Source organism: Microtus pennsylvanicus, chromosome X (assembly GCF_037038515.1).
Source record: "Microtus pennsylvanicus isolate mMicPen1 chromosome X, mMicPen1.hap1, whole genome shotgun sequence".
NCBI lineage: Eukaryota > Metazoa > Chordata > Mammalia > Rodentia > Cricetidae > Microtus > Microtus pennsylvanicus.
The window spans coordinates 28,869,503-28,886,385 of NC_134601.1; the positions used below are offsets into that span (position 1 = coordinate 28,869,503).

A 16,883-nucleotide genomic window follows, 5' to 3' on the forward strand; every position below is an offset into this window, starting at 1 on the left:
CGGCCCAGATCCTGAGCATCCTCATGCATGACCTTTGCAGCAACAGGTGCCACAGACATCAATACAAATCTTAGCTGCTACAGGGCCACAGACACAGATATGGCCCTTGGCAGCAGCCCAAGACTGGATGTCACCGTGGCCACAAGTGACAAGCAAGCTTCCCACATCAGCCCATTCTTCACCATCTTTCCCTCTTCAGATCTGCCTCTCTCCACAGTCCATGAGCCATTCTGGCTCTCTGGCTCTCCCACACCCCACCATATATTTATGGTCAACTGCAGTTTCTCTTCCCGGCCCAGGGCAGGCAGCCCCAGGCACTCATGTAGGTGTTCTTCACCTGCCTGGTCCTAATGGAGGGGGGCAGGCCCGCAGTTTCTCTTCCTACATGCCACCTGGGGCCACCTGTCCTGTAAGGGAAGGAGAAACCAAAGGCCTGCCCGGTTCTATTAGGACTAGACAGATGAAGGACATTATTTTTTCTTAAAATATTAATCTTTATTTTCCTTTTCTAAATTATCTCAGTGTTTGTGGCTACTTTTGTACTTTAAGTGGTTGAATATATTTTATAGATTTTCTGAATATGACTGTTTTTAATAAAAATACAAAGCTAATAATTTCCTTACTCTTACCTCTTTTTATACCAAGAATTTTTGTAGTATGACAGTAACATATATGGGAATCAGTTTTCTTCACAGGCTTTTATGTGTCTTTTAATATATCCTACCAATTATGTTGTTTTTAATTTTGAATAAATTTGTATTGCTAATAACAGAATATTGATATCTGCATGAAATACTTGATTAGTACTTTAGGCACTTAGAACATCAGTACTCAGTTTTAACAGGGCTAGAGAGTATGTTCAACAGAGGAAGCTCTATCGTCTACAGAAGCAGAACCATACAGCCGAAGATTGAGACTAGGACTTCAGTCTCTACAACAGTTCTTCCTTGGAGGTCCTCATTCTTGTAATATGGTCTGCCTCCAGTGAACTTTGAAGGGATTTAACATAACTAGCAACATCGATAGTATCTTCTGAGTATGCCACAATTATCACAATCTTTTAGCAACTAAGATTGCCTCCACTGGGCCTACACAAGACCGGACCTCTTGCTCAGTCACAGAATCGGGACCTATCCCTCTCTGCTAAACTATCAGCTACTGATGGATTCTAGAGGAAAAGTAGTCATTGTCTTTAACTATGTACCCACAAGTGAGCCCAGTGAACAGTTCCAAACACATGGTCACATAAATGGCCCGGTTTATATTCAGAGGGGCCCTGTGCCAAACAAAAACCATGAGTGTGAGACAAGGACGTACAGGAAAGATGGAAGGGTAAGAAGGAGAAAGGACAATATGCAAGTGAGAGTAAAGCAGACTATATTACAGAAACATGAAATGCGCAACAAATTTAATAACATTTATAATGAAAGAAACAATGATCCAGAAATCCATGGCAAATACACAAGCAGCAGGTCATTTAGATACATGAGAGTTAGCTTTACAAACTCCACCTTAGCTCCCAGGGTGCCTTAGCTCCCAGATGTCCCAATTCATTTACATGGAAATTACAGTGCTAAAACAAAATAACAACAAAGATTTGAAGAGATAAGATAGTGACACCTAGGAACTTCTTCTTGGTGTGTTGTTCTTAGAATCCTGGACCTGTCTGCATGAAGGTATGCTCGGGGCTTTAGCTGTAGAAAACTGAAGGACGCGATTGGGAGACCAGCAGATGCAAGAATACCAGCATCATTTCCAAGCCACCTGGCCTTTTCTCGCTTGGCCTGAATTCCCACACCTCACCTGGAGCCAGGCAAGGTTTTGACTAGCTTTGCTGGGATTCCACTGCTCATCATCAAGGCACCTGTGATAGAGTATGACCAGACAGTATGCATCAAGACACAAGAATAGATACACTGACAACACAAAGGCGTGTCCTGATCTATGCGACAGAAACATGCCTCTACATATACTTCAAGATATTCGGCAAGATGACACTTGTGCCATAATATAAGCAAATTCCTGAAAATCCAAATGTGTCTCATTCATGAACAGGGTCCATGGATTTCAGGGAGTTATCAAATAGCTATTTAAAATAGCTAGTTAGGGGCTGGAGAGATGGCTCAGAGGTTAAGAGCATTGCCTGCTCTTCCAAAGGTCCTGAGTTCAATTCCCAGCAACCACATGGTGGCTCACAACCATCTGTAATGGGGTCGGGTGCCCTCTTCTGGCCTGTGGGCATACACACAGACAGAACACTGTATACATAATAAATAAATAAATATTTAAAAAAAATAGCTAGTTAGCCCACTGTTTAACTGAGAAGAAAGTGATCCGTAAGATAGTGAATGAAATAAAGAAGAAAAGCTTGTATGTTTCCATAACTCATTATCCCACCCCTACCTCACACTACTTCATTGTATACACCAACACTCACGTCTGAGAGCACTCAACATTCATCCCAGCTTGTGTAGAGAATGTCTGCTCCATCTTCTGTTGATCCTGAAAGAGGGCAGGCAAACAGCCGGAAGAAGATGTGGCCACGGCAATGGAGGCACTGGGAAGCCCTTCGACATCCCTCACAAGCAGCTTGTCGTTGATGATACAAAGGCTGAAGGGAAAACATTCCCTGAGATGGATGGGAAAACAGACAAAATAAGCTTCTCACTGAGCCGCAATTGGGCCGTTCCCATATTCCTGCTTTGCACTGCTTTTCTTCCCTGCTTATCAACAATACTCCCAGAGAGGGAGCACACTGTTGCAGACTGTCTATATCAATAGAACAGGAGATTCAACATTAATCCAATAACGGTTTTATCAGCAAAAAAAAAGGTGGACAACATAATCAACATTTTTAGAAGACAGAGTTACAAATGGAAATGTGATCTGACCAAATTCACAGAATAAGTGAGTGGTACAGCAAGAACAAGCCTGGTAGTCTGAACCCAGAGTCTACACTTTCAGCCACTACACTAGACTACTCCTTGACTCTCCCCATTGCCCTTCCACATATTGGTCATACCCTGAGGACTCCACCACCACATTGCACAGCCCAAGACTCGGGTGAGAGTGCCGATCCACAACACAGCACTTACTCAGAACTGTTGCCATAGGTAGCAATGAAGGTCCGCGTGAAGGCGTGAACACAACCCTGAGAACTGCCCTCTGCTTCAAGGACAAGAAAGAATAATGTGCCTTTAGAGTTGTCAATGCTTTAGACCCTCACAGGGCATTCTCCAGTCAGGGTCTTACACAAAAAGAAGCCAAGAACCACTCAATATTTGGCTTGGAGTCAGGAATGGCTTACAAGAATGGAGGGGGCTGGCAGCAATGGAAAAGATCCACTCCCATTGATGGGACCCCTACCCCATGCTGGACTATGTGAACACCACTTTCTGTGTTCACTTGGTCTCTGCTTCGCATCTCCCTTACAGGGGTGGGGAGTAGGGGGGCAGTTTAATAAGCAACATTTGCAAACATGGAAATGCAGAGGTTAAGCAACTGGCCCAAAGTCAGAGTAAGGATCTGGAATGAGAGCCACCAACCCCACAGCTCCCGTGCCCTCCCTCACCCAGGAGCTGTGGGGTAGACAGGCACAGCCCTTGGTCAGGGTCAGACCGGGATGGTCTATGGGCAGGGTGCTGTGGGCAGGAGAGCACAAGGGAGGAAAGGCACACAATGAGGGGAGCTGGGGGAGTTCTCAGGGGTCCACATCTAGGGCAGGGAGTGGGATAGGGTCTGGAGAGCGGATTCTGCAGACACTCACCTTCTTTGAACAATCCACTGACAGAGAAGCACAGCATGGTTTCCTGGAAGGGAAATGCATGAGCTCAGCGTCCTGCATAACTTTCTCCCCATCCTCAGCTTTCTGAGTATGTGCTGTGGCCCACAGAAGGAGCAGGGGCTTACTGTCTGGAAACATATGTCCACCACAAAGGAGGTGAGGTCATGCTGAGTTTTGGGCAATGTATGAAGAAAGCAAATAATCTCATATTTTTTATGCTTCAGCAGCTGCTGCTGCATATCTGTAAAAAGAAGAGAAAAAAATGTCCTTGGAGTCGCACATGCTTTTTGGACACTCACACACCATTTCCCAGTCAGAGTCATGGCCTAAGGGGTCTAGGAATAAGCAGCTATTGGTTTGGAATCAAGACAGAGTGTCAGAAATGGGGAGGGCAACAACAGGAACCTTAGCCTCTGGCATCTGTGATTGTGCCCTCTAGCCCTCTTTACACTGTCTCGTCTTGCCCGTCACACACTTACAAGGATCTTTGAGAACCTTCATATCTCTGCTGTGCTTGAAGTACCCGCACAAGTTGCTCCTAGGAGAAAAGAAGGAAACAGAACTGGTGGTCCAGCGAGTGTAAGGGCTCCAAGGGACTGCCTGTATCTGCTGGAGGGTGGGATGCAGTGCTCTAGGTCATAGCTTGAGCTGATTGTGCTACTTACGAGGATGAGTCCATGTTACTGAAAAGGACGGTCAAAGAGAAGCAAGCCTCAGCATGGTAGGCATTAAGAAGTTCCTGCCGATCTCCATTGTCATAGATGAAGAAATACCTGTTGGGGGCGGAGTCATAGGATAGGCTAATCACATCAGTTTGGGCCTCAAATGAGAGTTCAAAGTTTTATCAAGTAGAGCTATAATTTTGTAGCCTCACTTCCCACATGACTCCCTTTTGTCAGGTTCCCGGAGGTACTTACTGCTGCAGGAACTGTAGGACCGGAGTCTTTACAGCCTCAGATCCAAAAAAACTCCCCTGAAATAAAAGCAAACAGGATGTGGGTTCTGAACCATTTTATACACAAACTCAAACCTCTCTCCTCACCTTGCAAGTTGGTAAACTCTTGTGGTCCTCGAGGCCACAGAGAGTTGGTTTAGGAGATTCCTGTCCTTCCTGTGGGAGGCAAGAAAACTCAATGTAGAGCTGGCAGATGACGCTGGATGATGAGGGAAAGGGATGTGTTTGCAGATGGGGAAGTCAGGTGTGAAGAGGACCCTGGAAATGTCACTGATAGACGTTAGGCTGGAATCATGACTTGCCTTTGGCAAGTTCTCCCGTGAATCTGAATCACTTCTCCATATCGCTTTGAAGGGACAGGTTCAAAAACCTTAACTTAAGCAAGACCTATTAGCTTTCAGAGCATTTTGGATGTACTGCCAGGCCCAGTTAGAGAAACTAATAATCAAGGAATACACTTACCAGGCTTAATAACTTGGGGAACAATTCCAGAATTGAACTACCAAAAAAAAAATGCAACCTGGTTAAGAACTATGTAGTGTATATGTATGTACAATCATTGCATGGTGTCTCATTAATATATGTTAGATAACATGTCTGATTAATACATTAACTTGTAATGTATTTATCCATCTTCTGACATATAAATATAGGAACACAGATATAACCATTTAAAACTAATTGAAAGTGAAAAGACAGTCCTTGTGGCAATGACCAAGAAGAAAGAGCATTGTCTTTCCCTGCTGCTCTCCTCTCTCTTCTTCTTATTGGGTAGCTCCTGCACTCCCTGCTCTAATTCCTTTCTTCAGGCTCCCAAGAAGCCACGTTGGAGAAGCAGAGCTCCAAGGACTCATTTCCCCTCCTCACAGTCTCCATGGGAAGCTCTGCAGGGAGCAAGGCATGGGATGAGAGCCCAGGACTCTGTCACCTTGCTCGTGCCCACCATTCTAGGGAGTCTGGGGCAGGGAGGTGAGAAAGGCATGGCTCAGGACGCAGTAAGAGAAAAGCATGGGGATAGTAACAGGAAGGAACTGAAAGTAGGTCAGGTAGATGTGGGGGAGACACAGAGAGTAGAGGCAAAGGAGAAAAAGGAAGCCACACAAACGGAATGGAGGATGTTTTGTCTGGCCTGGTACTAAAGGTCAGGGGTCACTGGTAATAGAGGGGAAAAGGGCTCCTCTGCAGCAATCTTTTACCTCATCTTCTCCAGACTGTGCCCGGGACCCAAAGCAAGAATGAAAGCGAAGACTTCACAGTATTAGGTACTGTTGAATGCAGGCTCATATTTTCTCCTATGCGGGGCTCATTCTGGGAGCAATGAGCCTCTTTGAGGCAAAGGGACATTCCCCAGTAGCAGCTGGCTCTTATAGTCACTATGTTCTCTCCTGGAGGTCCTCTCTACTTGTGTGTGTCTGAGTATGGGTCTAACCTAGGGAATCAACTTGCTTATGCCAGGCTATGCAGGGATCCTCTTTAACATTAGGTAGGATGATGAGCAAGGTAGGTAGGTAGATAAGGAAGACAGAAGAGATGGAGACGTCTTTGGTTCTCCACAGGTTCCTCTTGACCCAGGGAGCCCTCTGCTGTCTGACATTGGCCCACTTCTAGATCTTTAGTTCAGGGAACCCATGTTTCTTTCCAAGAGGACTAAGCCACCCCAACAGTGGTCCAAAGTAGGTAATGTTATCATCATTCAGAACCCCTGACCTCATCCTGGGGTAACAGAGCCTTCAGGGCAGCCTGGAACAGATGAAGGGACTTTATAAGAGTAAGAAAAAGGGAGCTCCGGTTAGGATAGGGGAGGAGCCCAGTGTCATCTTTCTAAAGCACCGGAGTGCCCGCAGGAGGAGACTAAGTGCTCAGACATAGGAATCACACCCCAGATTACGTGAGTGGAGGAGGAGGAGTAGCGTGGGGACAGCTGAAGATATAGACAGAGTTGAGGGTGAGGTCTGTGGTCCTCCCAAAAGACCAGAGCTGCTCGTCTTGAAGATACAACTGACTTTATGTTACTGGACTTATCCGGGATGGTAGTACTCAGAGAGCTTTGGTCTGCACGTATCTCTTCTGGATCCACATCTTGCCCCTTGACTACCGTCCCTGCAGACTTCATCTGCAATTATGGGAATAAATACATGGATCAAGAGAAGAAAAGCAAAGGATTCTTGAACCCTCAGCTCTTTCCCTTGGTCCCTTACCAGTAAATCCACTTCCCTGCCTCTTGTCAAAGCTCCAATGACCACTTCTCCTTTCTTATAATATCTCAGTATTATGTCTCACCTCATTTCCAGATTCATCCAGGCTGTCAACAGTAGGGGCCGCTGCCTTAGTATCAGGGAAGCCAAACATCTGATAGGGTTTACTGTCACTCTGGTTCAAGGGCAACATCTAAAGTAATAGAAAAAAATAGAGTGAAAGGAAACAACAGTGAATATTTGAGATCAAACTAAGTACTAGCTAATCTCTACCAAACTTACCCTCCAAGCAGCATCAAGTGTAAGGTCTTACCTGCGTCGTGTCCTCTTCATAAAAATCCAGGGATGGAGCTATGCACCTTCTAAGATTCAGTGACAAGTCAGTAGGATGAGTCAACAAGTCTTCAGGAATCAAGAACAGAGAATCAGAAGGCGAAGAGGCAGTTGGCTGACACAGAGCTGATACAGAGGAGTTGCCAGCACCAACCTCTCCTTAATTTACAATTCCTAAATTTCCACACCAGCCAGCCCCTTCTACCCTTATTTCCTCTAGACTTACTGCTGCCAATCACACCTTGCACAAATGGGAGTCTCGGCATATTAAGACATTGCTGAGAAGTAGCACCCTGTTGGTTCACAGCCAGCTTCAGAATCACAGAGGGAGTTCCATGACTCTGAAGCAGAAGTGATATAAGGGACAAGAGATGGGGGAAAGGCACAGGCCCAGCTGTGGGTATATAAAATGTCTTAATCCTACATTACCTTCATTCGGTCCATCTTCTCTGACTTCAGCTCTGTCACCAAGTGGGGTTCATCACAGGGGCTGATGAAGATTCTTATCTGCGGAGAACAAATGAGAGTTTGGTTTGACACTGAGAACTGAGACGCCCCGGAATCATACAAGATATTGACCCTGGCTTGCAATTGGTCACAGTCACACTCTTGACACATACCTTATTATTAGACTCATCCCAAATCTTGTCACTGATATTTTTTAGTTCAAAGGCAATGTCGGGATTATCAACAAAAAACTGGGCGTGCATTTTCTCATAGTGAAACTGTGTGGATAAGGGTGAGAGAAATAGAATATGGGCAAATGTCATGGTTCATAGAGCCATCATTTGTCCTGATTCCTCTTACCTCTACTGGAGTGAAAGGGATACTGCACTGGCTCTGAATCAAACCCAGCAGCCACTTCTTATCGTATTTTATGCCAGAGGGAATCTAGAATCAAACATAAAAAAGAATAGGAGAAAATATTGGCACATTGGAATTTATTTGTTTATTTCATGCATGAAAGGTAATTACATAATACACTCTTTAATGAGCAAATATATTAATGTGGCAAAAGTACAGTTATTGGAACAAATAAACTAGATTTAAACACTCATGCTTCTACCAGGTGTTTCAGTATTAAATAATTAATGTCTTAAAACTCTATGTTTCGAGTACTTACTTTCAGAACTCTTTTGAGATAATAAAGACGCTGTAACAAAATATCATTATCTGAATATACATTATAGACACCAATATGATACAGGCATAGAAGTCTCATTTTATCTATGTACGGTGGAAATACTGTAAAAAGGATGAAAACAGACTGGCCAGAATTGAAATTATCTAACTAATTCATGATAAACCTCTATAAACTTAAATACTTATCCTTGCTACATTCTCTGGCCTATGGAAAGTGCTGTCTGTAAAGAGAAAGAAAATAAAACCTATAGTTTGCATCAAGTATTCGGTTTTTGCTCTAAACTTTTATATTTTTTTTATTTCACTGTTACTTATTTTACATTAATAGAGGGTCTTGTGGCATTGCTCAAGCTGGTCTCAATGAGTAATCCTCTGGCCTTAGTCTCCTGAGCAGCTGGGATTACATGTATGTGGCACATTGGAATTTAAAGTCAAAGTTAATCGAACAAAGGAGTTCAGCTCATAACATAACACACGAGTTGTTTACATAAAAATCTAGAAAATATGGACAAATCTATTGTGGTAGAAAACTAACCAAGAGTTGATTGAAAAAAAAATGATATGGGGAAAGAATGGAAGAGAACAATTATAAAGGGAAGCAAGGATGCTTGATGTGTTTGATGGGCATGTTGACTGGGAAAATGGTTTCACAGATGTGAGCCAAGTAGTGTTAAGCTATATACTTTAAATGCATGTGATTTATTATTTGTTAATTTTACTTAAAGAAAGCCGTAAAATGGAAGGACTCAAATATGTTTGCTTTTAGGCTTTAAGGCAATTTCTAAAGATGGAACAAATTTTATTATTTCCTTTATATCACCTGTGGATTTCCTGAATCTACTTGCCTTTCATTCAGGTAGTTTCCTTCAATAAAAACTCCAGATATGAGAATCAACTTTTTAAATTTCAATAGCTAATTTACTTTTTATTAATTCTCTGATTTTTGAGATTTATAATATGATTTCATTTATAAAGCCATAATAAGAGATCTTACCTATGGCAGAACTAGCCTTCTTTAATAGGGACCCCAAAGACACTTTGCCAACTACCTCTTCAATACACACATACAATTTTAGCATAACTGGGGCATCTAGTGTAGAGCTGTTATATCTTCTCACACGGATTTCTTCCTTTGCTTACACACGACTCCCTGACTTCTCCCTACCGTCACCCTGGTCTGTGTTCATTGCCTGTCTGATTTGCCCCTTAATTGATTCAGCATGTGGACTCCTCTGTCAACTCCACTGTATCAAAAAAAAGCACCCAATAACTCTACTCAATTTCAATACAACCCCTCTTGATTGCCTTCTTTTGAGTATTAGATCCATTTTCTGGGGTACTTACTATGACCTTGAACCAGTTCTTTGAGGTGTCATCTTGCTTGTCCTCCATTTTTCTCCCTGGAGGTATTGGCCATCCCTCCCTGTTAATATACATTTGGTTTCGTTTGTGTAAGTTGATTCTCTGATGACGGGGTGGAATACCATATGGAGTGCTGTCAGGAAACAAAGTAAAAGTAGTCCACATATACTTAGAAATTCTCCAATAGACCATTTGCTCCACTTGTACCAAGGCTACAGAAAGATTGCTCAACCACTTGGAGATATAAATGACATATTTAACTACAGTGTTATGCATTCACTAGCCTGGTATATTCCAATCATACTGACTGGTCACTTACTATCTTCTTCTAGTATTTATGGGAGGATCACTCATTGCTGGCTCTCCACCTTGCTGCTGAGAGAATGAAGTACGCATTGTAGCACTGATGTGTTCAGTAGAGTTGAAAAATGTCCTTCGGAAAATTCCCCGACATCTCATTCCTCTTTGATAAGGGTTAGTTTCAGAACTGTGCCCTTAAATTAAAATCAAGACATTAATGTATAGTACCCCCCCCCAAAAAAAAGGTACTGGGGAAATATAATGGCAAATGAAGGATGTTAGCTGTTATAATATCCCACCCCCAAATATCTGTAATCAGTGTGAAAAATACTGAAAGCCTTCATTGTGCTTCCACCTCCTGGGAGATGAGAGGCAGGGAGCTAAAGAGAAAACAAACACAGCAGTCAAGGTCTGGGCTCAACAATTGCTCTGTGATGTTCCTGACTGTCCTGCCCTTCTCAGGCAGAGTGATCTGAGACAAATTATGTTTCATTCCTCAATCCTGACCCTCTCTTCTGTTTGAAGAATAACAAAAATTATCTTGAAAGGTTTTTTTTTATGGTTCAAGGATCACAGGCAAACTCCCTGCCTGAAAGAAGAGCTAGACAAATGATACATAAAGCAGAACAAAATATCCAGGCTGTGTCTTGCTCAAATATTATCATGAGGACTAGGAAAAGAGAAGGGAAGAAGTTAAAGAAAATATGGCAAGCATGGCTAACACATTAGTTGAGATGTTTCAAGTTCAAATAAAAAACAGAAATAGAATAGAAGGACTGTGTACACTGAGAAAAAAATATCTCATAAATTTCAAGAACTTGTTGTTCTTGTGGTGAATGGGAGTTCAGTTCCCAGCACCCACATGGTGGCTCACAGCCATCTGTAACTCCAGTTCCAGGGAATCTGATGTGTTCCCCTGATCTCCTCAAGTACCAGGCACATATATGGTGCACAGGCATAAATGCAAACAGAACACTCTTACATTAAGTAAATAAATCTTAAAAAGTTCAACTAAAACAGAAGTAGTCTGTGAGACGGCTCAGCAGGTAGAGGGCTTGCCACCTCGCCTGAGCACTGGAGCTCAGGTCCCTAGACACACATTGTGCATGAAGAGCACTGTTTTCCTCAAGTTTCCTGTTGTTCTGAGGCCTCCAAACATGTACCCATGCAATACACTGAATGAATGAATGAATGAATGTTTTAAAAATCAGAAACATCCCTTTGGGGTCTGGAAGCACACACTTATAATACTAGCCCCTAGGAGGCAGAGATAAGAAGACTTCCGTAAGTTCAAGGTCAAGCTGGTCTTCAAAGAGACTTCCAGGCAAGAAAGAAAAGTCAGTGACATTGATAAATTTATAGGCAAACCTGAGTATTTAGTATATAATACAATACTTCTTCTGGAATGCATATGCCTATCTCAGATAACTACGATGAAAAAAGACTAGAAGAAGAAAAGGGAAAATAATAAAGAAGATATGGGTTTCCTACCTCACATACAGTGAAAGCACATGACAAATCGGGTAAAGAGTGACAATGGTGCAAGGATCATGTATTGTCTGAGGACAGGTAAAAATAAAGGTATGCCGGGTAGTGGTGGTAACTCAACATATAATAAAAAATAAAAGAATAAAAGTAAATAAAGATAAATGTATAAAAAGAACATATCTGTACCAAATTAAACCTATTATTTTATTAAAAGTAAGTTAAATATTCCAAATCAAAGGGCAGACAGAGTCTGACTATGTAAAAAAAAAAATTCCATCTGCCAGGTATAGTGGAAAATGTTTGAAAGTCACCACTTGGAAGGTAGAGACAGTAGAATCAGGAACGCAAGCCCAGCTTTAGCTACTTAGGGAGTACAAGGCCAGACTTGCCTACATAATGAGACCCTGTCTGAGAACAAATGAAAGGAAGGATTCTGTCAAATGTACTTTCAAACACATAAAATTTAATTCTATATAAAAGTTTTAAATAAAAAAGGCAAAACATTCTCACTTATATGTGGAAGCTTAAAAGGTGGAACTCCTAGAAGCAGCAAGTATCATGTGATTAGCAGAGGATGGAAACCGTGGAAGGAGGGGTGAATAAAGAATAGTTCATGTGTACAAGTGGGAGGAATAGGTCCTAATATTCTTTTCTTCAGATTTGTGTATGTGCAGACTCAACTAATCTGGCCTTCTAGGGGCTCACAGAGACTTAACTGACAATCATGGAGTCTACACAAAACTTACCTAGGCCCTCTGCATATGTTATAACTGAGTAGCTTGATGTTCTTGTGGGACTCTTAACAGTTGGAGCAGGGGCTGTTTCTGACTCTTTTGCCTGCTTTTGGGACTCCTTTCCTCCTGCTGGGTTGCCTCTTTCAGTCTTAATACAAAGGTTTGTGCTTAGTCGTATTGTGTGTGTGTGTGTACATATGTGTGTATATATATATATAATATTTTAAAATAACAAAACAAATATAATTTTGTACTATCCAACTGCAGGTTTATATTGGAAATAGAAAAAGTAAATTTTACAGAATGATATTTGGGTTGGGTGGTAGTGGCATACACCTTTAATCCCAGCACTTGGGAGGCAGAGACAGGTGGATCTCAGTGAGTTTGAGGCCAGCCTGGTCTGCATAGTGAGTTCCAGGACAGCCAGGACTGTTACATACAGAAACCCTGTCTTGAAAAAAGTGAAAGAAAGAGAAAGAGGGAGGAAGGGATGGAGCGAGGAAGGAAGGAAAGAGAGAACGAAAGAAATAGAGAAGAGAGAGAGAGAGAGAGAGAGAGAGAGAGAGAGAGAGAGAGAGAAAGAAAGAAAGAAAGAAAGAAAGAAAGAAAGAAAGAAAGAAAGAAAGAAAGAAAGAAAGAAAGAAAGAAATTCTATGGGACAGGGATATAGTTCAGTTGATAGATTGCCTTCCTCACATGAATAAGACTGTAGGTTCCTTGGCCAGCACAGCATAGACTAGGGGTAAGGGTAATGGCACTCTCTTGTAGCATTTAAGAGTAGAAGACAGAAGTGTCAGAAGTTCAAGGTCATCCTTGCCTACATAAAAACTTCAAGATCAGCAGAGGCTGTGTGAGACACAGCATGAGAGAAAGGGAGGAGGAACGAAATAGTAAGAAAGGACATTTCATAGTGATAAAGTTTCAATTTTAAAAAAAGTATTTTAAAAAGTTTCAATCAAACAAGAAGATGGGCCTGGAGAGATGGCTCAGAGGTTAAGAACACTGGCTGCTCTTCCAGAGGTCCTGAGTTCAATTCCCAGCAACCACTTGGTGGCTCACAACCATCTATAATGGGATATGGTGCTCTCTTCTGGCTTGAAGGCATATATGCAGGAGGAACACTGTATGCTTAATAAATAAAGTCTTAAAAATAAAACAAGAAGGTGGTATTAAAGTCTGCACTTGCATGCATATCTTAATATAAAGAAATAAAATTGACTGGAGAGAAAAATAAGTGGACAAATACAAAATTTGGGGAAATTTTCAACATTTAACAACAGATAAATCTACCAGAAAATAGTTCATGTGTATAAGGAAGATTTAAACAATTTCAGAAACAAAATAGGCAAAAAGCAAAAGCATCATTTTAGCCCAAGACTTCAAGGAAAGCCTGAAATGTCATTTATGTACAAAGGTAAGACATGATTTTATATATTATATATACATAGATAACAAATGTATTTAATTGACATGGAACCCTACACACATGTAAGACATTTCAGAACTGTTCACACAACATAAAGCAAGTATCTAGAAACTTCTATAAGGATAATGCAATGTTCAGAATGACTGAAGTAGATTCAATCCATGGTTGCTTCCTTGTTCCTTTATTAACACTAGTATGAATATGAAGAATATTAATTTCCACCAAACCCTTCTCTAGGTCATATTTTCTATTTCTCAAATCCTAGACTGGAGATGACCTAAAGCTCAGATTTTTTTCTTCTGAATGGCTTTGGGGGTGAGGGAGTGGTAAGCAGGGGACTGCACTTCACCTCCACAAGAGGCTTTCTATAAAGAAACATGACAATCACCTCGGTACTCATTTGATCCTTGTCTTCTGGAGAGTGGAAACTAAACAACTTGTGGGTCCCTCCACCCCACCCCCACTCTGTTCCTAAAGAGGTCACCTAAGGGCCATAAAGGAAGAGGAAAGCGCAGTATCACCCCTGCCCTAAGAAAACCTGGGCAAACACCCCATGCTGTTCAACTTACCCATGGTAGGTCCTGAAGTACCTTGTCACAAATGTCCTCACTGTGTTCTTCTTAGGAGACTCTGTGTGGCCTAGAGCTGAAAAACTGAGGAAAGCTGTTGAGAGAGAGAAAGGCAGGCTCCAAACGTCAGCTGCAAGATGGAAGTCCTTACAGGAAGTTTTATTCAGTAGGGCATAGAGAGGAGGTCCCTGGGGTTGGGCAGAGTAGACCAATGTCCTGTTCTTACTGCCTCCTAAAGGTCTGACCAATCAAAACTCTGAGAGTGCTTCAATTTGAGCCACCACAAACCAGAGGCCAAGTAGAGTGTGACAGCTTGGGCCTCTGGTACTTGTTGCTACAAATGCAGAGAACTTGGCATACCCAGCTCTGTACTGGTTACATTGTACTGTGCTCTTTAGTTTTTGAGAGCTCCGAGTGCCCCCATGTGAACCACACACGTTCTTCCGTACTTGTAACATCAGATTGCTGATATGCTCTCCCCTCCCCCACTCCTCAAGAAATTATCTCATCTCAGAATCACCAGCCTCTGAAGCTGTGGAGGCTTAATGGGGTACAAGTTTTGTCTGGAGACATTTAGCTATTACCTTGGGAAACAGTAGAATTAAGATCTACTGCATAGGGTGAGCCTTCCATGTGACACCCTTTGCTTCCTTAAGCTAGAACAAAGTAACAAAATGTTCTGAAAACCATCATGTAGTTGGAATTTACCTTCAGCTCACTCCTCCAGAGGGAGAACACACACACTCATAGAGAGGGGCAAAGGAAAAGGGGAGAAGGGAGAAGCGCAAAGAGAGGAGAGAGGGGAGGGAGATAAAGGAACAAGCGAAGTTTATTGGATCATTGTGATGCACTATCTTAACAAGACTGGAGTGACGGTAGTCAAAGGGGATAAGTGTCTCACTGATTAGAGACAGAAATGTCGTTCCAAGCATGTCAAGCCTCTGTACAAGAAGGGGAAAGGAAAGGGGGTCTGTACTCAGTGCATCCACAGAACTTTCTTGAAACTCTTCACCTCAAACTTTTTGACAGCCCATCCTAGGTCTGTATGCTCTGAGAAATGAAGTCCAGCCACTGAACAAATCCCCCGCCTTTGTCTCTGTCTGTCTGTCTGTCTGTCTGTCTGTCTGTCTGTCTGTCTGTGTCTGTCTGTCTGTCTGTCTGTCTGTCTCTCTCTCTCTCTCTCTCTCTCTCTCTCTCTCTCTCTCTCTCTCTCTGTGTGTGTGTGTGTGTGTTTACAAATATATAAATAGAACCTGCTGCGGCTGCTGCTGTTGTATTCATGGCTTCAGAACTGACCACTTGGTGCATGACAAGCAATTAGTGGGCTCCTCCATGGAGAGGATGACTCTCCTTCTCTTAGCAGCCATCAGTCGCCTACGGTTTCCTGTCCAGGGTGTGCGTCCATGAGATGTGCCCCCTTCTGCATTAGCATGCTTATTGAGAATGCCATTCTTCAGATCTTACTTACACAGCCATTTCTAAGAGAGCCGGTCTCATAGCAGACTTCCTTCTACCCAGGCCCTTACAATTAAACTGCCCAAAGTAACTCCATTTTGCCTTAGATTTGGCTAACTTCACCCAATTGTTCCTAGTCCTTTGTTGAGCACATCCTCTGAGCACCTACAGCTTTCCGAGGTCCGCTGTTTTGCAACTTAAAACAAATCGTTTTAATCAGCTTACTAGAAACTTTTGAAGCTTTTGAAACCCCTCCCCATTGCCTCTGATATGATACAGTTGTGGCTTGAGGTTTAAAAATCCTACCCTGTCTTTCTTTGGGCAGAGACTTCTTTGTAGCATGAGTCTGCTCTTGGTCACTGGCCTAAATAAAGGACTCATACTTGGTCTTATATCCATTGTGGTTTGTAGCTTTCTTTCATGACCTGTAACACAGACTTTCAGCCCTCTCTTCATCAGTGTTTCCTGGGTGATAAGTGCAGAAGCTGTAACGTACATGTATCCACTGGGACTGGGCTCACCATGATATGCTCATTTCTACTACATTGTGTTCAGTTGTAGTATTCTGTTATGATCTCATTCTAAAATTTATATGGAACCAGAAAAAAACTGGATTACCAAAGCAATTCTCAGCAAAAATCATATTGCAGGGGTTACTAGTCCAGACTTCAAGAGATGTTACAGAATTATAGTGACAAAATTAATATGGTCCTGGTACAAAACAGACATGTAGATCAATGCAACAAACTAGAACACCCAAACTCATAACTACAGTTATCTGATGTTTGTCAGAGGCAATAAAACACACACTTGGAGAAAAGACAGTATCTTCAACAAATGGTGCTGAGAAAGCAGGTTGTCCACATACAAAAGAATGAAATTAGGCTTATGTCTATCACCTTGTACAAAAAGTAGATATAAGTGGACCAAAGACCTTATCTTAAAATATGAAACACTGAAATGCATACATAATGCTGCTAGAAAAGAAAGCATAGGCAGTGCCTACAAGGTATAGGTGTAGAAAAGGACTTTCTGAATGGTACTCCATTAGTCACAGAATTAAGGTCAGCAATTGACAAATGAGACCTCATAAAACTAAAAAGCTTCTGAACATCTATGGAAACAAACAATTAAGTGAA

At 42.2% G+C, this 16,883-nt stretch overlaps 1 protein-coding gene across 1 annotated transcript; it reads right to left on the reverse strand.

The window, feature by feature from the left end:
- Positions 1 to 77: 77 nt before the first annotated feature.
- On the reverse strand, positions 78 to 14,293 carry Nxf3 (nuclear RNA export factor 3). The gene is made up of 19 exons (XM_075958498.1): positions 14,290 to 14,293; positions 10,092 to 10,266; positions 9,755 to 9,905; positions 8,075 to 8,158; positions 7,882 to 7,992; positions 7,509 to 7,608; positions 7,248 to 7,336; positions 6,743 to 6,852; positions 5,202 to 5,238; positions 4,827 to 4,895; positions 4,702 to 4,757; positions 4,450 to 4,557; positions 4,264 to 4,322; positions 3,910 to 4,025; positions 3,767 to 3,809; positions 3,096 to 3,168; positions 2,438 to 2,611; positions 1,804 to 1,864; positions 78 to 347 (listed from the first exon to the last, which is right to left on the reverse strand). The coding sequence occupies exons 1-19, from the start codon at positions 14,291 to 14,293 to the stop codon at positions 78 to 80; spliced, it is 1,890 nt and encodes a 629-aa protein (XP_075814613.1).
- Positions 14,294 to 16,883: the final 2,590 nt, after the last annotated feature.